Source organism: Hypomesus nipponensis, chromosome 22 (genome assembly GCF_054491055.1).
Source record: "Hypomesus nipponensis isolate SF chromosome 22, ASM5449105v1, whole genome shotgun sequence".
NCBI classification, from domain to species: domain Eukaryota; kingdom Metazoa; phylum Chordata; class Actinopteri; order Osmeriformes; family Osmeridae; genus Hypomesus; species Hypomesus nipponensis.
The window spans coordinates 12,629,510-12,655,794 of NC_140382.1; the positions used below are offsets into that span (position 1 = coordinate 12,629,510).

General features: G+C 44.3%; 2 protein-coding genes across 6 annotated transcripts; one reads left to right on the forward strand and one right to left on the reverse strand.

The window, feature by feature from the left end:
- Nucleotides 1-2,144: 2,144 nt before the first annotated feature.
- clockb (clock circadian regulator b) lies at nt 2,145-16,877 on the forward strand. Of its 5 annotated transcripts, none has more exons than XR_014740979.1 (24): nt 2,145-2,545; nt 4,789-4,928; nt 5,108-5,196; nt 5,874-5,933; nt 6,230-6,378; nt 6,799-6,890; nt 7,052-7,141; nt 7,294-7,414; nt 8,439-8,552; nt 8,772-8,890; nt 9,020-9,102; nt 9,220-9,326; nt 9,525-9,672; nt 10,151-10,226; nt 10,410-10,554; nt 10,803-10,900; nt 11,012-11,128; nt 11,282-11,440; nt 11,665-11,859; nt 12,081-12,265; nt 12,501-12,630; nt 12,881-13,015; nt 13,131-13,271; nt 13,487-13,618. XR_014740979.1 is itself a non-coding variant. In XM_084687443.1 (24 exons), exons 4-24 carry the CDS (start codon nt 5,180-5,182, stop codon nt 13,757-13,759), a joined length of 2,613 nt encoding a protein of 870 aa, XP_084543569.1. In that variant the 5' UTR covers nt 2,145-2,545; nt 3,434-3,507; nt 4,789-4,928; nt 5,108-5,179; the 3' UTR covers nt 13,760-16,877. The 5 variants fall into 5 exon arrangements, 4 of the variants coding, with proteins under 4 accessions (XP_084543569.1, XP_084543571.1, XP_084543568.1 ...); XM_084687443.1 differs by lacking the exon at nt 13,131-13,271 and adding an exon at nt 3,434-3,507 and having other exon boundaries at nt 13,487-16,877; XM_084687445.1 differs by having other exon boundaries at nt 13,131-13,215; nt 13,487-13,617.
- Nucleotides 16,878-16,917: 40 nt separating this feature from the next.
- On the reverse strand, nt 16,918-24,595 carry kitb (KIT proto-oncogene, receptor tyrosine kinase b). The gene is made up of 21 exons (XM_084687441.1): nt 24,405-24,595; nt 23,103-23,384; nt 22,667-22,951; nt 22,303-22,442; nt 22,034-22,202; nt 21,712-21,901; nt 21,360-21,475; nt 21,123-21,237; nt 20,782-20,975; nt 20,415-20,521; nt 20,184-20,310; nt 19,924-20,028; nt 19,697-19,807; nt 19,458-19,596; nt 19,310-19,359; nt 18,979-19,085; nt 18,749-18,871; nt 18,462-18,573; nt 18,264-18,363; nt 18,084-18,189; nt 16,918-17,999 (listed from the first exon to the last, which is right to left on the reverse strand). The coding sequence occupies exons 1-21, from the start codon at nt 24,463-24,465 to the stop codon at nt 17,850-17,852; spliced, it is 2,889 nt and encodes a 962-aa protein (XP_084543567.1). The 5' UTR covers nt 24,466-24,595; the 3' UTR covers nt 16,918-17,849.
- Between the last annotated feature and the right edge of the window lie 1,690 nt (nt 24,596-26,285).

A 26,285-nucleotide genomic window follows, 5' to 3' on the forward strand; every position in this document is an offset into this window, starting at 1 on the left:
AGAGAGGGACAGGAAAGGAAGAGAAGGGAAGAGAGGGAAGGAGAATAAAATAAAGAGGGGAGGGTAAAAGAGGAGGGAGATAGAGAATCAGCGGGCTGTAATGTGTATGTATAAAATAACCACTAGTTTAAGTTTCTTTTAATTTATTGTCATATAAACAGCCACATATGGATACACAAAACAATTACATTCTTACTTGCAAGTAAGCACTCAATTATTTAAAAAAAGACTAGAATGTCAAGAAATAAATTAAGACTACCACTACTAATAATTATTATAAATACAAACAATAACAATATTAAAAAACATTTGTATCTAATATTATAAGACATGGAGAACGAGTCCTGTGCTGATAGAGTGACCAAACAGCCCCCGTTACAAGTCATGGGAAGAACCACACACACCGACACACCTCAAGTTCAAGTCTTTTATTGTCAGATGCACAGAACAACACAGGGTCAGACTGGGTACTGAAATTATTGGGACAAAACAATGCAAAGCAACCTGCCATAACATATAAGTACACAGAACACAGATAACATCTATGATAAGCTAAAATTTAGTAAACCTCCTGATATACAAATAATATACAATATTCAATACTGTATACTAAACCTATGAATACACATAATAACCTATACTAACCTTATAAACCTATACCAACCTAAGACAAGTCAAGTACAATAGTGCAATATTGCTGATTGTGCAACCAGTAGCTGAAATAACCTATACTATCCTTATAAACCTATGCTAACCTAAGACAAGTGAAGTACAATAGTGAAATATTGCTGATAGTGCAACCAGTAGCTGAAAGTGACAGTGTGTAAAGTGACTGGTAAGAAGTGTATCAGTGTCCATATCAATGTCCATTCAGAAGCCTGATGGCCCTTGGAAGTATTGGGCAGACTTTTCCACCTCGGGCGTTCCGGTCTGCAGAGGAGCAGTTCCATAGGACTGTAAAACCTGAAGGGATTTTTGCTTCAGTCCAAAAAACATGTTTGCAATGCACTCACTTTTACACAGATGTACAGTGACTTACCACATTAACTCCCCACCAAACACACATTCATTTACCACACTCTTAATCCCACACCACATACACACACATGTTCACACACACAGAACCCCTCTCCCCCCCTTCTTTTTGCACTTGCACACACACTTCAGCACCACCCACCTCAACCACACACACTTCCTGAAATATTTACAACACAAACACTCTTTCTTCATAATGATTTTTCCCAGGGGGAGACATCAACCAATGCTTGATTTTCCCATCAAGTTGTCCTATTAAAGCACCAATCACGCTCTATTCTAATGGTCTGGAACAGCCGGAGGTCGGTGGTCTTCTCATCGATTCTGTCTACTTGCATCATGGATTACACTCCATTAGGTATAAGGAGTGTAACTTAGCTTTCTGAGATTTGTCTTCCTAAAGCCTACAGACTCTCTTTGACAAACATATGTACACACACACACACACACACACACACGCAAACATACACACAGGTTACCGGCGCCTGATACAACTCTCTGATTAAATGTTGTTTGTTGTGGGGCCAAAGGATGTCCCATAGCACTCTGCAATTTTCCATTAGGCAACGGAATTGTATTCCTGGATTGGGACAAGTGCTCAGGAGGAAGTTTACAGCAGAGGATGTTGATCTTTATAACTTTGAGATGCAGATAATGTACAGTACAATACAATAAATTATAATTAGTGCAACACAAAAAGACTTCCATTATACAAATTATACATTTGTTGACAGACGCGTTACTAAATGCAGGAGTGTTGTGTGTCAAATCAGAAAGTGGTCACTGAGAGATTATTTGATTTGTGTGCAGGAAAAAGTGTGGCTCCATTAGTTTGTGTCACTTTATGGAAACAAATATGAGATGGATTGTTTGACAGCTAAGTGCCTCCGATGGAGTCTGGGCTTGTAGAGGTTTGTGCTTTTTGCAATTTCATGGAAAAGCTCTTTAGAGCTGACATGGAAAGAAGGGTGGGGGATAAACCTGTAGGGAGGAATTATCATGATATCCCTAAACCATGTGACCTCATGAAATATGCTTAATGCCATTGTGACGTCACTGTATTCAGATTCTACATTTGGATTTAAACATGTTTTCAATGCTATCAAGTGTTGTCAATTTTGTATATGTTTATTTACATATGAATACAAAGATCCTAGTGCAAAAATGCAGACGAATATTGACAGTGGAAATGATAATGAGACAGTTAAGATACTAGAAGAGAACATTGTTATTTGTTCTGCGTGTTTGTTCTCTTTTTTTACCCCCAAGAACCCAGTGACTCTGCAGACAACACAGTTAGGAAGAGTTCTGAGTTTATTTTAAACTTGCTATAGGAGATCCACCATGGTAGGCTGAAGACTATGAAGTTGAGAAGATAAACAGAGAGTGGTCTGATGAAACCAATGAGAAGAAGAGGGAAGGAAGACTACCAAGAATGGGAGTATGAGGAGGAAGACTGGAAGAAGAAGCAGGAGGAAAAAGAAGAGGCTTTGGACTTCTCTCACCACAGGTTAGAAATAAAGTTAGAATTTTTCTTGCTTAGTAAATGTTTGGATTTGTGTATATAACTACTAATCCCTGACCTATGTGAACTTTTAAGTAACCCTAATTTTATATATAAAAACATATAAAAAATGAAAAGCCAAATACCCTTTTGTTAGCCCGTACACTGAAAGAGCAACTCATAACTGCGCTCATTCAAGCGTATGATTGAATGAATCTAACAGTAACAACATAGGGAGACCTCTAAATAGTTACAAGGCTTTTGCGTCACTGAAGATAAGCAGCGCCTGTGATTGGACGAGAGAGGGAAACCCCCTTCCTCGATGGCATATTCATCTGCACCGCAACTGCTTGGCGTCGTTCCAATGTCACATACAAGCCATATGCTTACGATACAGAAATGCAACCTTCGTGCAGATTTTGCGTTGATGTCAGTAACTGTGAAATCATGATTGTATATGTTTAGTTTGATAACATATTTTTGTGCAGTGACATTGATGAATGCATAAAATCGGTAGGGTGTGATCATATTTATTCAAGCCTGTTTTATTAACATTGAAATATAGTATTTTTCTGTTAAAAAACGCTATGCAAACAGAGTACAGCCTACACCACCAACGATGCATTAATTATATTAATTTCATTGTAAAAATCTATTTGCGTTTGAGAAAATTAAATGAAACGTTTATATTTTAATACTTGACTTTAATATCCCTTCAAACAAAGAGATATATTAGTCCATCCCGATTCCCAAATATCATACTGTAGTTTGTAGATATGTGTATCTTGCAGTACCTCTACTGTACATGTGAAACACTGCACCCTACCCTATCCCTACCAAATGCGCATGACTGTATACGGCGGAATATGAAGTAGGCCTCCTGTTTTTCTCTAGCCCGGAGTCCGGCCCCCTGAACACAACCTCCAAAAAAACAAAACACGAAGCCTGGATTTGTAAGAATTGGGAAGGTAAGGCATTAAATGTATTAAACCTGTGAATATGCACTCGATCGATCGAATAGAACGAGTGTTAGGCTCCGTAAGTGGTGTATTAGCGTACGGAAGCGAACGAACTGCAGATTGAGGCTTTGGAACAGTTTCCGCACGGTCGGATAGAGCAAGGCCTAGTGACCCACATTCGGAGCAGTATGTGTATGAGTGGGCGAGCGTGTGAATGTGTGCCAATGTGTGTGCGGGGAGTGTATGTGCATCTGCCGCAAAAGGTTTTGGCATCGCTAGTTGTTAACTGCAACATGACCTATATTTATTTATACAGATTTGTGTGTGCGCGTGTTTTTGCAGTTTTCAGCGAACATCGTTTTCCTTCATTTTCCGAGATTGTTTGTTTGGTTACATGGTGTCAATGGCAATAGTTGCGTGACAGCTCGGGGCCAGCGGTAGCTTTCCTGATAACAGCCTCCACCAGCGGAATATTTCGTTTTGTGAATGATTGAGTAATTGAAGAATGTCCTTAGTTGTGTGGGCATAGACTCAATTTACAAAGCTTAAACCGCATAGCAAGTTACCTGGGCAGTTCTGCTGTGGCTTGGGTGTGTGGGGGGTGTATTTTTTCGTTGTATAATCACGCGCGTAATAAGCACCTGTGGCTCCAATTCTGACAGTGAAAATCAAAAAACGACACTTTCACAATATATATCCTCATAGCAAGGTGACATTTGTAATATTGCACTTTCGTTCATTTTTCAGAAGTGGCTCATCACAAGCCCACTGTGTGATTGACCGAGACAGCGCGCCAATGGGTTAGCTTTCGTGGCTAAGAGCATCTTAAGCTACCCAGATTCTTTAGGCCTGTGCACAAATCGTGTTTTCAAGTTGTCCCACCGCAGGATAATTTTTTATGTGGTTCTGTTGGTCATCTGAAGGGTGTGTAGACTATCCCCCTGTAATCCCGAAATGATGCACTGCCTTTATACCAGTGAGTTATGCTTACAGTTTCATGTTGATTTCTGAATACTGATTATTTAAGAGAAAAAAGTAGTGTATAAGGACACGCACCTCATTCCCAAATATATAACAGAGCATAACATTTATACTCATGAGGATTTGATACTTTCTTGTTTTGTTGCTTAATACTGTTCAATAGTTGGATACAAAGTAGTATTCTGTTGCCTACATTATTGGATATGTTACTAAACATTTATAACAGTAGAACTTTTTATCAGGCATTTAAGGATGCAAAAAAACGTTTTAAAAACTTTTTTTAAAGATTTTTTTGCTTTCGTTTTCTAGGTAAAAGTCTACCATGTTCTGTCCAGCGTATGGTGCCCACCCACAACTTCAATGACCTCTGAGTCACCTTTGACCCTTAACCCCACTACAATCCCTCAGAACTACCTGCAACTGACCTTACACTCAGAAGCTGCAGTGAGGTGAGCTGATTAAAGATTGCACACACAATTATAATATATATTTGATACAATGTTATGCTTTATGTCTGGATAATGAACTACTGTGCCAATTATGTTTGTCTTCTTTGTATTAATGCACGTGTTTGTGGGAAGACCTGTGAGTGTGTCCTATTTGTAATTAATTTTTGGTGTCCTTCCAGGTGCCCTTCCAAATGCCTACCTCACGCCTAAAGCACCAATCACTGCAACTACAGCCTTGATCAAACACCACCATGACATCGAGCATAGGGTACAACAACAGCAACACACAAACACACACACTGTCTTACTCTTTTAACCCTTGTGCTGCCTTTGGGTCACAATGACCCAAAGCCTTACAACGACCCATCGTTGTGCAGTGACAACTTTACCCAATACAAAAACAAATAAAAGCATTTTCTTTTAACCTTCACACTGTTGGGGGTGTGAGACAGCCCAGCAGTTAAAAGAAAATGCTTCACTTTATTTTATGAGGTAAAGTTGTCTCAACACGTAGGGGGGTCACAATGACTGATGGGTCACAATGACCCGAAGATAACACAAGGGTTAAATACTTAATAGCATTGACATTGACACACCCTTCGACATACCCTTATTTGTCAGCCAAAACACATTTCTTTATCTCTGTCTCGCTCTTCCCTTCTCTCTTTGTCTCTCTCTTTCCATTTCCCTCTCTGCCTCGTCCAGTGAGTTCCAAAAATAAACATGTCCTGTTCATGAAGGAATCTCCACGTTAAAGAACTTCGGTCATTAGCTATTTTTAACACTTCATATCTACTTTCAGCCTGTCAAAGAATGCACAAACACACTCTCACCCTTACAAACACACAGGAACATGTCTACTCGTTTTCTCTCTTACACTCACTCACTGGCTCAGTTTCTCTGTTAATTGTTTCCTAGTTAATGCATGGTGTAACTTTTCCACAGAGATGATTGCAGCATCTTCGATGGTTTGATGGAAGAAGATGAGAAGGACAAAGCTAAACGGTGGGATGGAAAGAGAAACAGATTCCACACATGAACCCTGTTCTGGTTGGCAACCTTTGCCTAGCAAGAAACAGATTCAGTGTTTTAACGCTGACTTGCATTAGTTTACATTTACATGTATTCATTTAATAGCAAATGCTTTTATCCAAAGCATGTATAAATAAATACGGTTGTGCAGGCTCTGTAGTAAAACTGTACTTCTCCAAGTCCAGCATTTTTGTATCACTGTGTTTACAGATTATACAAAGCAGGATATTGTAGCATTTGATTAATTCTTATTTAATCTAATCTGACAGCGTGTCCCGTAACAAGTCGGAGAAGAAGCGGAGAGACCAGTTCAATGTCCTCATCAAGGAACTGGGGACCATGTTGCCCGGCAACACTCGCAAGATGGACAAATCCACCATCCTGCAGAAGAGCATTGACTTCCTGTGTAAACACAAAGGTGAGACCCTACCTCAGTGACCTCACTTCCTGCAAGAGGCAGTCGGGGGAGTGGCAACTTCTTGTTTTTATACTAAAAAGCTATATTTGGACTTTAGTTTCTATTGTATTACCGTTGGGCCTTGGTTTTTCAGTTGGTGGAAAGTTCACAAGGTTTAGCTAGCTCCTTTCAAATAATGTGTCAATAATGTGGTCGCACATAATCTAGTTTTCAGTTCAATTCAAATACATTTACTTCATTGGTTCTGAAGGAAATTTGTGCCATCAGAAAAAAAACACGGCATACCCACGTCTCGCCGTAATGGTTTTCATGCCTTACACTCCTCCTGCTCCACCTTCCTGCCGTAGGCCTCCGTCAGCTCTGTCCCCATCCATGTCCTTCAAGGCTTGCTTCTGATCTCTCTCTCTCCCTCTTTCACAGAGATCGCTGCCCAGTCAGAGTCCAGTGAGATCCGACAGGACTGGAAGCCCCCGTTTCTTAGCAATGAAGAGTTCACCCAGCTCATGCTGGAGGTACGACACAAACACCAATAATGCTTATAGTTCTTAATTACTACCTTATTACTCCTACGTGACCACAACCTTACCTCTCCACTGCTAATGGTACTCTCCTGGTGGCTGGGGGGAGTAGATGAGCTAGCCAGGTGTTGAGATTGGTGTGTTGTGTTTGTCAGGCTCTGGACGGCTTCTTCATTGCAATAATGACTGATGGGAACATCATCTACGTGTCGGAGAACGTCACCTCTCTCCTGGAGCACCTACCGGTGAGTGCACACACTCTCACACACACACACACTCTCACACACACACACACTCTCACACACACACACACATTATACCACTGTATGGGGGGACCATGTCTAGCTTTGTGAACAGGAGAAGAAATATGTGTGTGTGTGTGTGTATGTGTGTCCAGTCTGACCTGTTGGACCAGAACCTGTTGAACTTCCTACCGCTAGGGGAACACTCAGATGTGTACAAGGCTCTCTCCAACCACCCCACCGACAGCGAAACACTTGGCGCTGATTACCTCAAGAGTGAGTAGCACCAAATCAGGCCTGTTCCATAAAGCAAGTCTACCAGCTAGGTTTATGTCAGTCTAGATTCATTTCCAGTTAATTTTTTGTTCGTTTTTCCAGTTTTTTTTATTTTATTTAACCTTCAGAATCATTAAGAACAAAATGCTTATTTCAAGTGATGGCCTGGCAAAAAGCAGAAGCTTTTTGAGGGAGAGGGGAAGGGGGCTATGGAATAAAAATCAGGTTAAAAGCACAACGGCAACCACAGCAGTACAACATACAGAAGAAAAAAAAGCAACAAAAACAAGCAGGTTAAACAAAGCAGGGCATTTGTACATAGGGAATCAGAGAGGATAACAATTTTAAAAGCTAAGAACACAAAGCAAGACACGATTGATTCGGTTCCATTGAGGCAGTTCAATTTAGTTCAAGCTCAGTTACTATTGCAACTTATGCTGTGAGACTAATCTGGTCTGGAGCAGGCTAACTGTCTGGCTCAGCCCGTGTTGATCCTTAACCAGACGTTCCTGAAACACTGACCTGATGGGGAAGCCATGATTCTGACTTTCTGGCGTAATGTCATATTTTACTTTATTAACCAATATCATTCCAAAATGTCTACAAACTACAAATTAAACATTTAATAAATCATACAATGAAGAACAACCAATACAACAACCTGGGATTTCTGATTGGCTGGTAGGTGGCACTTAACTCAAGACAGCATTCAACCATGGCCGGAGCAGGGGAGGTGGGGGTGTGGCTTCTGGGGCTTGAGCCCTTAATGTGTTCTCAAAAGCCCTGAATCTTTTAGGTCAAAATGTGGGTTGTCATTTTCAGCAAATATAACAATATGAGTCCAACGTAATGTTTATATTACATAAAGCTCCAAAAGCAATTTTGCAATATTTTTATATATATTGATGTTTCCTATCAAAGCCAGAATCTCATGTTAATCTCCAATGGTCTCATGTTGGTTTCTAATGTATTTATTCAAATTTCATCGTTTTATATATTTTTTACTTACGTTATGTGTTTTTAGCTAAGAATCAGTTGGAGTTTGGTTGTCACATGTTGAGAGGAGCCATCGACCCCAAGCAGACGCCCGTGTATGAATACGTCAAGTTCATCGGTAACTTCAAGTCGCTGAGCAATGGTGAGGCTCACATGAATACAAAACAGCCTTATTGTCTGTGTATTGGGTATGTGGTTATGAACATCAAATAGGTATTATTTAAATCCCACTTATGCCTGAACAACTGCAAAAGCTATAGAATGATGAAAAAAAAAATATATATAATCTGACAAAACTCCCAAATAGGAGTTGGCGAAACAAACAAACAAATCTGTCGTTCTGTTTTTGGTTTCCCTCTAGTTCCCAACGCCACGAGGAACGGTTTGGAAGGCATGCTGCAGCGCTCTCTGCATCCGGCATTTGATGACCAGGTGTGTTTCGTTGCTACTGTCCGATTGGCCAAGCCTCAGTTCATCAAGGTGAGACACGCACACACACACGCGCTACATAGACAGACACACACACCAATCCCAGCTTTTAGAATGTCTGTTTTTGTTTGTGTGAAATGCAGATCTTACACTGTGTGTGTGTGTGTGTGTCTACCACAGGAGATGTGTACAGTGGAGGAGCCCAACGAGGAATTCACGTCCAGGCACAGCTTAGAGTGGAAATTCCTCTTCCTTGACCACAGGTAACATACACAAGCACACACGTCTTCCAGACCAAGGCCTAACAAGTCCTCTTATGATGCTTTGGCAGCAGGGAGTGTTGGGATGATGTCATGCATCCTGTCATTTCCTCCTTTCAGGGCACCACCAATCATAGGCTACCTGCCATTTGAGGTCCTGGGGACATCGGGGTATGATTATTACCATGTGGATGACCTGGAAACTCTGGCCAAGTGTCATGAGCACTGTAAGTCTCTCTTACACACACACACACACACACACAAACTTACCTACAAGCGTTTTCCGAAATGTCCTAATCTTTAAACTGATCCACTTTCTTTTGCCCTCCATCCTCATCTCTCCCTGGGCCCCCATCCCCCCCTCCCTCCCTCGCTCCATCCCCCCCTCCCTCCCTCGCTCCATCCCTTTCTCCCTCCGTCTGTAGTGATGCAGTACGGTAAAGGAAAGTCATGCTACTACCGCTTCTTGACCAAAGGTCAGCAGTGGATCTGGCTGCAGACTCACTACTACATCACCTACCACCAGTGGAACTCCCGGCCTGAGTTCATCGTCTGCACACACACCGTGGTCAGGTACGGACACACAGCAGTCTTTCCCACAGATTAGAAAGCTATTTGTGGCGACAAACAAATAATTTCTGCATATGCAAGTAGCAACGCTAGTTCTAAATAAGTATTTAACTGGTCGGCTCCATGATGCCGGGTAAGTAGCTAGCTCCTGAGACTTGTCAAAGAAAGAAGGGGAACCATAAAGACATGTTTGTAGGTACCTAGCAAAAAGTAGCCTCAACTTTCCTAGACCTTTAGCTACGGCACTAATGCTGAAGGCTCGCTGATATAGCTGTCGATCTTACTGAACGGCGTAGGTATGCATCGTTGCTAACGTGTGCTGAGGTTGTGACTGTGTGGGAAACGCTGCACACATGCACACACCAACCAGACTCCTTCACACCTCTTGTTCTCACCCTCATTTTATTGTATGAGTGAGTTCAATCTAATGCTTCTCTCGCTCAGTCTAACACTTTTTTTCTTTGTGTGTCTCTTCTTCTAGCTATGCAGAGGTGAGAGCAGAGCAGCGCAGAGAGCTGGGGATCGAGGATTCTCGTCCTCAGGACACTGTGTGCAAGGTAAGACAAATGAGCAATGGATAGATGGATTCCGACTGGCCAGATATCTTCTCCACCACTTGCTGATTTGTTATCAGTAATATATTTCTCTCTCAACTTTTGTGATAGGTCGATAACGTTTCCCCTCTGTACACCATTAGATAGAGTAAAACTCCTTCTCCGCTCTCTGATTTGCTGTTTCAGAGCCAGGACTCAGGCTCGGAGTCGCAGCTGAACTCCTCCAGCCTGAAGGAGGTGCTGGAGCGCTTCGACCACAGCCGCACTGCCTCCTCCTCCTCCCGCAGCTCCCACAAGTCCTCCTCGCACATGTCTGACAACACCTGCAACTGTGAGGCCACACACACACACACACACACACACACACACACACACACACACACACACACACACACACACACTGAACCAACCGACTATTGACCACACCTATTTTAGAAAATGATGTAATTTTGTAAAATATATACAGTACCAGTCAAAAGTTTGGACTAGTTTGGTAAATGTTTTGTTGTTGTTCTGATCAGGTATGTTTTCCCATCTTAACTGGGAACTCATTGGTTGTCTCTGTGTACTTGACAACAGCCTCCAAGCTCCAGATGGACACGGCCACGCCCCCTCGACAGTCAGTGGCCTCCACCATCGACATGACATCACAGCGACGATCGTCAATCAGCAGCCAGGTGAGATGAGCTGCCCCAAACAGTCAAAGTAACAGGCATCTATTGCTTGAAGTACATTACCTATAATGCTCTTACATTTCTTCTGTGTGTGAATTGTGTCCTTGTTTGTAGTCCATGAGCTCCCAGACCACAGGCCATAGTTTGGCTCCGGTTATGATCAACCAACAGCAACAACAACAACAATCACAACAACAACAACAACAACAGCAGCTACAAACCAACGTGCAGGTACGAAACATGCTACTTTTCCAATCATTTCATGGGGTTTAACTCATCTCTCTCCCAAACATGGAAAAGTTCCTTCAGATAATAAGTCGTAGGCGTACTTATTCTTAGATTTGCAGGAGTTGTTAACTGTAACTCTCCCCCTGCTTTCAACAGCCTGTGTTGGAGTTCTCGGCTCAGGTGAACGCCATGCAGCATCTGAAGGATCAGCTGGAGCAGAGGACGAAGATGATCCAGGCCAACATCCACCGGCAGCAGGAGGAGCTGCGCCACATCCAGGAACAGCTGCAGAAGGTGCAAGGCCAGGGCATCCAGGTACGACACACACACACAGGGCATCCAGGTACGACACACACACACACACACAGGGCATCCAGGTACGACACACACACACAGGGCATCCAGGTACGACACACACACACAGGGCATCCAGGTACGACACACACACACAGGGCATCCAGGTACGACACACACACACATGAACGCAGACATGCTCACACTGGCCACTTGAGGGACAGGACTTGTCTCCATGGTGACAGATGTTCCTGCAGCAGCCGGGCGGAGCTCTGAACGTGCAGCTGCCTCAGGTGGGAGCGTTACAACAGGCAACCACGATGACCAATCAAATCCAGCAGAGCGTGCTAAACCCCACCCACACAGGAACTCAGCTCACCATCCAGCAGCAAGCCCCGCCCCCTCAGCAGAACCTCCAGCAGCATAACACCCTTTCACAGGTAGGACACTCACACACAGACAAACACACACACACGTACAAACACAAATACATACAAATGTTAGTGTTAATGTCATCCTTACAGTAAATACGAGTCTCTTTCTGACTCACCTTTCTGGCCTCACGTATTCACCCTTCCGACATCATCTCTTTGCCCCCTAACCCTCACTGACCTTTCCTCCCGGCCCCTCTGACATCATCTCCGTGCGCCTGTGTCCCCAGGCCCCTCTCCAGCTCCATCAGCAGCAGCAGCACCCCGGCCAGGGCCCCTCCGCTGCCCCCCTCTACAACACCATGATGATCGCACAGCCAGGCCAGCCCAACCTGCTGCAGATCAGCACCAGCCTGCCCCAGGCCAACTCTCAGGGCGCTGCTGTGGCCACGTTCACACAGGACAGGCAAATACGGTAGGGCCACACAAACACACACTCACACGGACGGACGCACACACATAAGCACACACATGTACTGTATACACACAAGGCACTTAGTCTTTGCGCCCATGTATCAATCTATCTATGTCCTGTATCAGGACATCTTTAAGCTACTCCTCACTCACATTCCTTGCCTCTCTCCTCTCCTCTCTCCTTCCGGCCTCGCTCGCTCTCCTCTGCTTGTCCGTCCCTCCGTCTCTCCGTCCAGGTTCCCGACAGGGCAGCAGCTGGTCACCAAGCTGGTGACGGCCCCCATGGCGTGCGGGGCCGTCATGGTCCCCACCTCCATGTTCATGGGCCAGGTGGTCACAGCGTACAGCCCCTTTGGAGGGCAGCAGGTGAGAGGGGACACACACACACACCCACGTCATCTCTCTCTCTCTCTCTCTCTCTCTCTGTCTCACGCTGCCACACTCATACAGGCCATCTCTGTTGCTGTCCCACACACACCCACATTTTCACAACGCGCCGAAACCAGAATCTAGTGTTGTACGTCAGGGCCGCGGTGCATCAACAAGGGCAGTTGTGCTCGTCCAGCCTGGTCAAAACAGCCGTGAGCCATGGTAGTGACCCACGACGGTCTCTCAGCAGGGGGGCCAGACGCAGACCTTGACCCTGCAGGCAGCCCAGCCCACCCAGGGCCAGCAGGAGTCCCAGGGCCAGACCACCGTAGTGGCGCAGACCAACCAGCAGGGGGCGCAGCAGCAACAGCAATTCCTACAGGTAACCACCAGGGGGCAGTGTGGGGACACAGATGTCGTTGACCTGGTTCGGCACAGCAAACTCAGTGTGAGACCTTCTATATGCCGTATGTTGAATTGGTGCTTCGCTGTAACAGTGTCATCTTAAGAACGTGGTGCTGAATGGATCCGTTTTGTGCCAGTCTGCATGTTGGGCTCCGATGGGGCGGTAGAGCAGCTTTGGTAAACTATGGACAGCAGAAGGGTATTCCAGAAAGCTGGTTATGTGACATAACCGGGTAAGTTAACTCTCCAGCTGACACACAACTTTGTAGCAACTTACTGGCAATATTGCTACAACACTGGCCGTCAGATGAGGAATGAACTTACCCGGGTATGTCGCATAACCTGCTTTCTGGATACCCCCCAGGACGGCGACAGCTACTGTAGCGCTCAGAGGGGCTCAACAGCAATGGCCTGGCAGTCTGCCTAACCTAGTCCTTTCGTTTACCAGGGCACCCGTCTTCTCCATGGTAACCAGTCCACCCAGCTAATCCTCCAGGCGGCCTTCCCACTCCAACAGCAGAGCACGTTCACCCAGGCCACGCATCCTCAACAGCAACAACAACAGCAACCGCAACAACAACAACAACCACCACCACCACAGCAAAGGCAACAGCAGCAGTCTCACCACCAGAGGCACCAGCAGCAACTCAAACCCCAGCCCCAGAAACCACAGAAAGGCCCGCCTTCACATAGGACTGACAGCACCAGCAGTCAACTGTAGTAGGCTCGAAGAGTAAAGCGTCCAATCGAGATTGAGGGACTAGAGTTCCAAATGAAGCTGTGGAGGGACGCACACGGTATGACTAAACCTTTTACAAAACATTCGCCCGAAGGAATGCGTGTGATTTATTTTCATGTCATCACTTACCCCGACCAATATGGTGTCCGAGATGTAACCTATTCTTTGCCAGGAAGGACATATTTCTGGGCAGCGAGGAAGGTTTTTACAAACTTATCACTATGGTAATAGTGTGTATTAGAACTTTTTACCCATAGCAACCAGTGGAGCGCTACGAGACAGACCTGTGTCGCCGTGGGAAACCCAGAACTCTAAACCCCCTTTCCCCCATCTCCATGGTAACCAGGGTATGTCTCAAAGCATGTAATAATGACCTGGCATTGTACAGTAGAGTGTATCATAAACATGTAAATATACAATATAGCTTAACAGAAAAACAGAAATGTAGTATTTTATATGATTGCATGGAAACAAAAACAGTATAAGCTTTTATTAGTATCTTTTGAAAATGACTTTTTACTTTCTAGTGTTCCTGTTCAAAAATGGTGAAATGCTATGCTAAAGCATAACATCGCTCCTTTATTTTCTCCCCTATGTAACTACAAGTCCATAATATGGCTTTGTATTCCTGTCACAGTTTGTTCAATGAATGGGCAGGGGTTATAAACAGGGAATTCTGGCAAAGTTTTTAAAAGCTGTGTATAACAAGTGACTAATTCAAAATAACTCAGTCTTGCAAAGTCCAAATTCGATCACTTTGACAGTAGCCAGATCAATACCATTTAGATGTGTAATTCTTTGCAGGATACTCATCACTGTTTGTGTAACAGGTCTAGTGATTCAAGTGCCAATACATACGGTCAACTGATATTTTTCTTTAAACAAACTATTCAAAGGATTATATATTTACAGCAAAAAAGACCCTATCAAAGAACATGTGTATATATTACGGACTATTTTTAAAAGACAGAGCCCCTATACCTAACATACAAATATATCTTTATCCCCATACTATTTTAGCACTTAATGTGGTTGTGTACAGTAAATCACTATCCAGTCCTATTGCGTGTGTTAATATGTGTGTGTGTGTTCCCCCTATGTCTTATGGTTGTTGAATTAGTAGGGCTTCAGAGTTTGCTGGATGGTACTTGCATTCTCAGGAATATGGACATATACAATTGCTTCTGCCTCAGCCTGGAAGGGGATAAAAACCCTGCAAACACTGCTTCCTTTGGTTGCAGAAACGTTTCAATCAAAACGGTTTCTCATTGACCCAGTCTCCAATCAAAAGCAGTTTTGCTACCTTCTAATTAACTAATTTAATTAGCAGTGCAAAAACACTGTGCACAAATCACATGAACACTTTATAGAGAAAAACAGTGACAGTGTTTTATGAGAGGAGTTAACACTCAGAATTGTTGTTTTAAACGTCATCTGGTTGTGTGTATAGCATCTTAGCAAGTATCTCATAGTGACGCCACAAAGCTTGATAAACACAGGTTGCTCTCTGGGTTCACATGTTTTACCAAGCTGGCTGGCTGGAGGTTTTACTTCTCTGAACATCCCATTGATTCAGAGGTGAAACTCCACACGTGGGCTAACACTGTTTACAAAAGCGGGCTTCCGACAACTGAGATGCAACTTTTAAAATATTTGGAACTCTAATAATTGTCCTCTTACCCCCCTGCCAGGCCTCAGTAGCCTTCATGCAGTTTTCAGTCAGTCAGTCAATCAGCAGTTCAACAGTAACACCCTAGGTTTGGCTCTTTTCCATTGTTCCAAGTTGTCAGAAATGGAACAGGGCCCAACCTCGGTGACAGTAATAAGCCATATCTAACAGAAAAGCCTTGGGAAGGAGGAAGTGAGATGGTAGGATAAGAAGTTCTTAGAAGAATGTGTCTTTTTTGTCTTGGAGAGTAGTAGAATGTGTTTTTGTTTTGATTGTTTATGGTTGTGTATGTGCATACACGGATGTCCAGTGTGTGTGTGTGTGTGTGTGTGTGTGTGTGTTTTTTCTTTTTATTCTTCTTCCTATATCACTGTGGGGTCTGTATTTGGTACCCCTGGCGATAGCCAATCAGTTCTTGCGTTGCAGTAATGAAAAGATAAAATGTCAAGGAAATCTTCCTCTCGTGTTGGGCTCCAGCTCATGTGGAGTAGCTCAACTTGAATATAAGTTTGAGTGAGAGCGTTGTGTGTGTATGTTTGTGTGTTTGATAGAGTCACTCGAATCTATTTTTTTTTTTCTGTATGGACATGAGACTGAGATGAATGATTTTAAAATGTTGCTTGGTTTACCCAGTTGGCTATGAAATGGTATAAACAAAATGGCAACCGTCAAAAAAAACTGTGACACTTTCCGATGTATCATCCTCTTACCCTCCTTAAAGTTTGTTCATACCTGTCACCCATCCCTCAGCGAATACAAATCTTCTAGTTTCCGTGTGTGTGTGTGTGTGTGTGTGTGTGTTGTCATTGCCAGAAAGGCAATGTTTTTAAAATGTTATAGTTGTGTTACTATAAGATATCACTGCTACCCAGCCCAAAGAATGTAAAGGTCTAGAGACTAACAGATAAGCATATATAGGTTACCAAGCTTTCAAATGAAGGAAGGAAAGAGGTTAAAATAAATCCCATTTTACTAACTTGTCCATTCTATTCTTAGAATGGGAACCTGCTCCAATTCTTACATAACGCCATCATGTTCCAAACCTGTGTCAGTAAATGTATGTGACCGAACTAGAGTGTGATGGGTTTCTGGAAGTTGATAAAAAACTGTTCGGAGAGGTAAAGTTGCGTACTGGATAAGGAATCCTGTACAAATACAGAAGGGGCCAAGCTTGTTATATAGTAGTTCATCTCTACACACTTTGGGTTTTAGAAACCGACTTACTTACTTACTTAGTAAATCTGTACACTTACACAGAACCAGTTTTCTGTGTAAAATGGTGCTCTGCTATGTATACCCCTCCTCATGGTATGTGCTCCTCTCCCTAGTCCAATTGTAACTGAATATTTTGAAGCAAACTATTTGCTACTTTAACCTCTTATTCTCCCTCTCCCCTGGTCGATTTGACAATAAAAACCTACTGCAAATGCATTTTCGGTTCCTTGTGTTTTTCCTGGAATGGTGGATGGCGTTCACAAATGGTACATATTTATTTACTTTCTGTATTACAATCAACACTCTTTATCAAAACTGCATAAACCTCAAAACCGTTTGTAACAATTCTGAAGCTTATTTGCACATACATTGCAGACACCTATCAAAACATTCTTTACAAACCAGGAGCCAGACATGTATATATTTACATAGTCTAAATTCTGAAACTGCCAGTACAAACAACTCATACATTACACACATACATACATAACTAAAATAGTTTAAATGATGGTTACACTTGTATTTACATTACCCACAATGTCAACTAGTAGTCCGATGCAAAGGCATAAACACTCCTTCAAAAGAATTTCTAAATTCAGCAGTATATTCACCTCTTTGCAAAACATTTTAAGTGAAAACACAAAACAGTATTTCCATATACTTTCATATACATATGGCTTTGTAGGTAAATAGTTTTAGTTACCAAGGCCAAACACAATCAGTTCTGTCAATTCATACCGTTCTGTTATGGCTTTTTATTTATGATCAAGCAATTGTTAGTCATTTGTTTGGTTTCTCTGTATCCCTCCTCTAAACCATGTTGTTTTACGATCCACAAAGTAATCCTGAATCACTTAAACAGAATCAATCTGTTATCCTTTGAGTGCGTCAACACGTACGCAGTTTAGAATGTACACCTCATTCGTTAGGGTCGTGTTCTATGATGTCATGGGTTTTCATGGCCGGTTTTCATGGCCGGTGAGGCCACACATGAGTCAGCTGTAGACATGCACTTGGAATACACCAGGGATCAATATAGTAATACCACAAACGGGTGGAGAGAGGCTAATGCAGGTCTGCATTGTGCGTGCGTGTGTGTGTGTGAGAGAGACAGACAGATCAGAGCACTGGACTGGGTAGCATAGTCAAGGAGGTAGGCAGGCAGGAAGGTGTATAAGTGTGCGTGTCTCAGACAGTGTCGTAGTCCAGGAAGACGTCGGCGGTGCTGAGCAGCAGAGGCTGAGTGGGGGCGGTGGTGCTGCAGACGGAGCTCAGCCTTCGTGAGGGTGCCCTCTGCTGCTGTGGAGGTACAGGTGCACTGCTCAGGTTCAGGTACACCTGCAACACACACACACACACAATATGGTCAAATAAAATGTCAATTGTTGCATTGAGATGTACATATGTACACAGTTTCCGTACGTTCTTGGTGTTCTCTGACAGTAGTAGTTCGGCCCTCTCCACCAGCTTCCTGAAGGAAGGTCTCTTCAGCGGATCCTGGCTCCAGCAAAGTAGCATCATTTCATACCTAGAGAGAACACAAAGATGGTTACATTTATACAGGGGGGAAAAATGGATACAAACACAAAGTCACACACTCACATCTCATTGGGCGCAAACTCAGGGCTGCTCATCCGATGGCCATCTTGAATCATCTTGTAGAAGGCTGAGCCAACATGTATCCCTGGGTAAGGACTGCTACCTACACACACACACACATTGTGAGCTATAGTCCTCCATTACAATCATACTGGTCAAAGTGGATTTTAGCTTTCAATGCTTTTATATTAAAAGAAATACCAAGAGAGAAGATCTCCCAGAGCAGTATGCCGTAGGACCACACGTCGCTCTCGAAGGTGTACACAGAGTCAAAGATGCTTTCCGGCGACATCCACTTGACTGGGAGACGAGCCTGGTCAAAGAAATAGACACGGAGACAGGTCAGTGAGTCAGGGACAGTGAGAGCACACTGAACGGGTTATGGAACAACTCGTCACTGTAGATGTTGTGCATTTTCATTGTTACCTTTTCTCTCTTGTATGATTCTATTTCCTTACACACACACACACACACACACGTGTACTCACGTTTCCCCTGAGGACGTAGTTGGAGTCAGTAGTGATGTCTCTGGCCAGGCCAAAGTCACAGATCTTGGCAACTCTACCCTGAGTCAGCAGGATGTTTCTGGCAGCCAGGTCTCTGTGGATGCACTGCACACACACACACACACACACATTGAGAATGCATTAGAAACGGATACAAGCACATAGCACTGTGCGTAAGTGTACGACACACACACACACACACTGAGCCTTACGTTCTTGAACGTGATGTACTCCATGCCTTTAGCCACCTGGTAGGAGAAGCTGAGAAGATCTTCGGTGTCCAGAGACAGATCGTCTATAGAAAGGGCATTCTTGTCATCTGCAAACAGGGATCAGGGGAAGGAGAGAGAAGGGGAGGGAGTGGAGAAGACGCTGAATGAATCATTTGATTATGACTTGACTGGGACTTTAATGTGCATGCAATGTATTTGAGAAATGATGGCTTTTGTGGTTCGGCATGATTTCTTTTATGGTACTGCATGATGGGGAATAGTGTTGTAGCAGGGAGTGCATAATGGGACATGTAGCAGGGGTGAGTTGTACCTGAGACTTCAGACGGACGCATGGACATGTACCCTGCACCATTTCCCTCTCTGCTGTGACAAACACACACGCACACACACCGTTATAAACCACAGCCACATCATAAAAACGCAACAAAGGCATAAATAACTCAAACACACACACACACCGCGAGGGTTCTCTCTGGTTGGGGACGTTGTGGTAGTAACCGTCGTTACTCTGGGAACTGAAGTACGTCTCCCTCTTCCTGCGCAGGAAGTTGAGCAGGTCTCCATAGCAACAGTACTCTGTGATCACTAACGTGGGGCCTAAAAAATCAAAATATAATTTTGTGATTGAAACTAAACAAGTTGAAAGAAGTTTATGTCACATAGAGATAAACACACACACACACACACACATGCTCACCTCCGACAGTACAGGCCCCAAGCAGGTTGACAATGTTGACATGGTTGCCGAGGTAACTGAGAACTTTCAGCTCTGACATCAGAGCTTCCTTCTCAGTGGAGTGAGCTCTGGCTGTGGTGACACAACATGGCATCATCATCATATATTAGTTTCTTTAATGCAGCCCCACAGCCACACTAATGGAATCAATTATTTTGCAGCCCATTAGCCAGATGAAACACACTTACGTTTGAGCATCTTGACAGCGACGGTCACTACCGAGTCTGGTGAGCCGAGACCATAAGCTGTGGCCCTCAGGACTTTACCAAACGCCCCGGAGCCAAGGGTCTTTCCTGGGATGACACAGACACGTTAAAACATACAACATTACAAATCTGAAATATAAACGCTTATGCATAACCATACACATAGTAAAGTACAGTACATAATACAAGAACACAGACATATTCTCAAAGTCAACACACACACACACATTCCTTTCTCGTACCAAAGCGTAGTTTCTGCCGAGGGAACTCCCATTTAGGGTCATAGGGGAGCTGGGTGGGGTCAATGTAGATGTAATTGTTGCCATGGATACTCTCAATAACCTTCCACTGGATCTGGAACTTGGGTTTCTGAAGGGCAAAGCACAGTCCAAACTGATCTTTGTGCTCTTACTGCAGGTAAATGGCTCATGTGTGTGTGTGTGTGCCCGTGTGTGTGTGTGTGTGTGTGTTACCTGCATGTACTTGTACAGCAGCACCACCAGTATGACGCTCAGTATGACAGCAGTAGCCACCACGCCAGAGAGGAGAGGGGTGAAGAGCTCATGGGGCACTGTGCGCTCTGCATGGACACACACACACACACCATGTACATGATGAAATCATACAAACAAAAACAACGCGCACACACACACACACACACACACCCAATGCTGGTGAAAGAGTCAGTGGTGTTTATTTAAGAGAGAGAGATTAGTCTCCTTGTCTAATTCCAGCCTGCACACTCAGCAACCAGTAATCCCATTCCATCTGCACCCACACCTGCCCAACATAGAGACAAGGCTAGTGCATGTTTGTGTGAGTGAGAGTGTGTAATCTCACCACCAATAGCAAACAGTGTGTAGGCCTGCTCTCCGTGTGCTGTGGCCACACACTCCAGGGTGTGGTAGTGGGCATGCTCCTTGCTCACGTTCACCCGGCTCTCCACTTCCTGCCGCCCAAAGCCTGAGTTGGATGCAGTTACCACGACGACCTCCTGCGGCTCCCATTGGGTGGCGTTGGCCAGGTGTGAGCACCTGTGATGAATCAGAGAGGGTTCAATGATGCTTCATGCCTGAATATATGAAAAACGATCACTTTGATACACTAAGCTTATACTAAACAGTGGATTCACTCAAAAAATACTTGTGGGCTCCATGTAGGCTGTTATGTCTGACTCATACCGCGTGTGGAGCAGTTCACAATAGTACCAGCTGATCTGGGGGGCTGGGTAACCGACGGCAACGCAGCGCACCTGTCCGTCAACAGGGCCCTCCTGGGAAATGATGACTGGCTTACCTGACAGAGAGAAAGAGAGAGAGTGAAACGAGAGTATCAGAGGGGGGGGTAGATGAGAGCATATTATACACGCAATACATTAAACACAACCTAAAGATATTACAGCAGGAAACATGACATACTGATGACATAGACTGGGAATGATTGATTGAGAGAGGCGTCTTCGTGATTGGCTGAGAAGGTATAGATCCCGCCCTCAGAACCGTGGACCCTCACCAGCTTTAACTCACTGATATACCTGAGGGAGAGAGACACAGCATGAGGGTGTGTCTCTCTGTGTGTGTGTGTGTGTGTGTGTGGCTTTGTTTTACTGCCCTTGTGGGGACCAGAAATCCCCAAACTAAATTAAGTTTAGGAGCTAGGGTTAGGCTTAGATTTAGAGTTCATGTTAGGTTTTTGGGCTAAGGTAGTGGGGTGAATTCTGATTCCCACAAAGATAAATGTACAATGTATGTGTGTGTGTAGATATAGTACCTATATGTTTCTTGTTGGATGGTGATGACATGCTCTGTGGTATTGCGGAGCTCCTTGCCCTTGTATACCCAGGAGAAGGTTTTGGGTCTGGGGTATGAGTCCAACTCCACCCTGAGGCTTATGCTTTCTCCCTCTTTCACTGGAGCCGGGGTAGGCCTGGACTCTTCCAACAGATGGATAAAGCCGTGGTCTAGAATACACACACACACATATTTTGACATAACCACACAGTAAAACACACCTTCAAGGCTACAACAATACGCAAAACTGAGCACACACATCAAAGGGCACCTACACACCGTGAACACACACACACGCTCACCGCGGACATCGAGCTGAAGCACCACCGTGGTTTTGCCCCTCTCGTTGTGGGCGTGGCAGCGGTATGCCCCACCGTCTGATTGGTTGACAGAGGTGATCCAGATACTGGTGGAGCGCTTGTAACCCCGAGCACCAGGCAGGATTTTGGAGTTGTGGGTCTCAAACACTCGCTACAAGTGAGGGGTCAAAGGTCAGCTCAGACCCATTCTACATCACAGTGGTTCAGGTTTGTCGGTAGTTCTAGGTCTAAGTGGTGCAAATTGGTCTCACCGCGTCTTTGGGGAAATCCCATTTGAGGATGAGGTCGGGGTTGGCATTGGACGAGCTGCAGGTCAACTTGAACTCTTCCCCCTTCCTCAGGATCACATTCTCTTTCTGTGATAGGTCAATAATGGGAGGACTCTCCGGAGCTAGTAAAGGAGGAAGGAAGGATGAAGCGTCTGTGAGGGCTGGATACACATATCACTAGAATAAAGCCAGGTTGGCTGCAGGTTTACCGTTGGTATTGTTTTGATTTAGCAGGACTAAGCATGTTGACAAAACACTCCTCTTCATGCATTCTGATTTCAAATCTCTTATGCAATCCCTGAAATTCAGTTTGTCTGTATCTCTCTTTCTCTAGCTCATTACTCACCCAGCCGAACATCCACTGTGTATAGGCTGGAATTGACCAGGACTCCGCCCAGTTCGCCCACGCACATGTAGCAGCCCTCGTACACCTTCTTGGCCTTGGCAATGATGATGCCTCGCTGTGGGTCGGCACGGTAACGCAAGTCAGAGGGCAGAAGTCGCCCATCGCAGGTGTTCAGAGCCAGTAGCGTGACCGCTGGGTCAGTAGCGAGACAGGGCACGGTACAGTCCTCACCTTCCCGGACCAGAATGCCGTTCACCATGGTGCGCTGGAATGCATTCTGGGGGTCTGACAGGGGTGCGAGTGTGTGTGGGGTAAGGGGTGTGGGGGGGATTACATGGAGAAAGGGGGTGAACGGTAAGGTAAACTGTACACAATCGTGTTTTGCATTTCCCCCAACACACAGACACCCACACATTGACAGACTACTCCGACCCACCTTTCACATACACATAGATGGAACTCTGTTCTGAGGTGCGGTTGTTGACACACAAGTAGAGGCCCATGTGGTAAGCCTGTGCAGCCGCCACAGTGATGAAGGCTCCTTGGCCATCCTCTCCCTCCCCTTCAACCCTGCGACCCCGCTCCCGCTGCCACTTCAGATCAGAGGCAGCTGAGACGGAGCCAGGGGCCTCGTCACCATGACAACGGAGATTCAGAGACCCTCCTTTCTGAACCACTGTGTAAGGACCGCTGGGAGACAGGATGAGCCTGCACCAGCCTGGGAACGACACAGGAACAAACACAGTCATATTTGACACACACAGATTGTAGGAACCTGAGTTTTCCTGACCTCTTGCTTTAAGCAACAAACAAAAAAATGTTAGACTTGAACAGCAAAACTATTAATTTTGTTTAATTAGTCTTGGTCCCATGAGCCATAAACCACTTTTGCCACAATAAAAAAATCCTTTGTTCTTTACCTTCTTTCTTTGTAGTTGAGCCAGAAGACGTATGATTTCATGCTCAGTTTCCTATAAGTAACATTTTCATGTGACTGTTTAGGCCCTGAGCAGTGGCCTCGCGCAAGCGCGAGTTAACAAGTCAAGGGCGAAGTTTCGTACTGATACAAGACTAATGACGTATGATTTAACGCCAGAGCATTCATTGTTCTATTTACTTCTGGGATTATTTTGTCAACCCAGATCCTGCAACCAACCATGTAATATGAGAAGTCCTGTTTTGCCACCTGTTAACTGTTTCTCAGGTGCGCGTGCACCTGTTGCCCGAGGGAGCCGGACGTAAGCATAGTCTTTTTTTTTCTCAAATGTGGTTACGGTTATGCAAATGTTTTACCAGTAAATTCATCCATTGCCTGTCTCGCCAAGCCTTATTGAATCAACAGGTGGATTTGGCAGATTAGAGTTAGGCTATATATCACAAAACTGCACTCCCATGCTCAATCTGTGTGAACAATGACCATGCCAAACAATGACATTAGCCTGAATACTGTTGGTGAGAAATTCAGCTCTTGACTATCAACCGTCAAAAAAACATTTGCAGACTGTTTCGCAACTTTTTTTGTCACCACTTGCAAATTATTAATAGTGAATACGTCTAAAAGATGTGTATATCCGTCTTAACATGTTTGGTAATATATAATAGGCCAGTAATAATACAAATACAATAAGCTGTAGACCTACAGTTGGTGTACAATATCAATGTTTATGTTGCCATCTCGATAGGGGTTCAGCTCAGAATGTATCTGCCGTGCGTGTCCACCTGGTGCGGAATATCTTACCCTTATCTGTGAATTGTAAAAGCAGAAATTGAGCAGTGAATAGAATCCAAGTTTTCTTCATGGTTATAATCCGTTTTTACCCCATGCGTCTCGGACAGTAAGTACACTCTATCCGTCTAACCGTAACGACTCCCTAAACGCTACGAAGTACTCCGACGATGTTATGCCTCCCAGATGAATTTGTACGGTCCTTAAAGGAACAGTGTTGGCCCCCTCCTATCTCCCTCATTCTCTCAGTCTCTTTGTGCCATGCGCATTGTCCCGTTCCGCAGCGCAGGATGGCGTCCTGCCAAGTTCTGAAGCCAATATTACCGGAATAAAATAATGTCCACAACCACGTTCGCAGTTTTTAAAGTCTTATTCCCTTAAAATTGATCTTTTAAGGGACTTATGCAATACCCTATAGTCTTTGTAAATATATTTTCGTAGTTATCAATTTGTTAAGCAGTGGTAGTTTCACTTTTTCCACACGATTTCTGTCGAATTGATATTGTTTTAGAGTGATCCGCTTGATTTGTCATAATTCTGCGGGTGCCTTACACAAGAAAACATTTGTTTGTGTTTGTGTTCGTGCGCGCGTTCTTCTCTGCGTGTGTTCAACGCTCAAGGGTGAAAATGAGTGAGGACACTTAGTGTCTTTGTATGTTGACTCTCACATGATAAACACACATCTCAAGCCCCGAAGCACTTGACTTGACACCAAAATATTTTCAGTAACAGTGGCGGGTTTAAAATCCAATAAGTGATGCTTAAAACCCTCAAATGGTGTAAGTTGTAACAGAGAGTTGTGTGTGTATCCCAAAGAGTGATCACACCTGTCTGTATGCCTTGTCCTACTCTCCATATGTTCTATTATCTGTGTAAGATGTCAAGGTGTGTGTGTGTGTGTGTGTGTGTGTGTGTGTGTGTGTGTGTGTGCGTGTGTGTGCGTGTGTGTGTGTGTGTGTGTGTGTGTGTGTGTGTGTGTGTGTGTGAGCGTAAGTGTGTCTGTGAACCATCCATATGTCTTCTTCACGCTGGTTCAATGTCATTTGAGTCCTTTCTATGTGAGTCCCCCCTGCATTATTGACGATGGGGACTGTGTGTGTGTGTGTGTGAAGGGGGGCTGACTCACCATGACTCTGCAGTGTGACTCACTCATCTGATCTCAGACAGATGAGGATGGCTGTCCTGCTGAGGGCAACGGCGGTTTTGGACAAGAAATAACTCCTCAGATCACATTACGTAATGAAAGGTAAACTCTCTCTGGTGAACGATGTCCTCCGTCTGTTTTCTGCCTTTCTTCCTAATTTTCTCTCGCTCCTATCTAATCTCTCTTTGTCTTTCGTAAAAACATTTGCATGTTCCAACTCAAATGTATAAACACTCAACCTTATATCCATCACCCGGACACACATACATGTGCACACACACACACACATCCCCATTGCCAGAGTCTAATGTTTCTCTAATGTAATCCAAATCTTTTCTCTCAGTGCTGACTGCACATTTAAACCCTCCTGATATCCTTGTCTATTTGGTTTTCATCGGTTGGTGGTTGGTGCACACACTCTTTGACCTGCTGTGGTTGTTAAGTGTTCCTCACCCTATCCATTTGTGGTCATTCCTATGTCCAAGGATCTTTTCTGAACCAGGAAAACTTCAGTTGAACCCTTTGCACACAACACAAGGGTAGTACTCTGCACTGCAGGCAATACATGCTAATGCATAAGGCTTTAGCTGATATACTGTAGTCCAAAGTTATTACGAGGCATTGGGGGAGGGGGCTGGGTGATATTATATCCATGTTTTTGGCAAAAACATGACAGAGAGTAACATATTGGCACTTGGTAAGATGTGTGTGTGTGCCTGTAATCATAGATTGGCCAATGATAGCTCTCC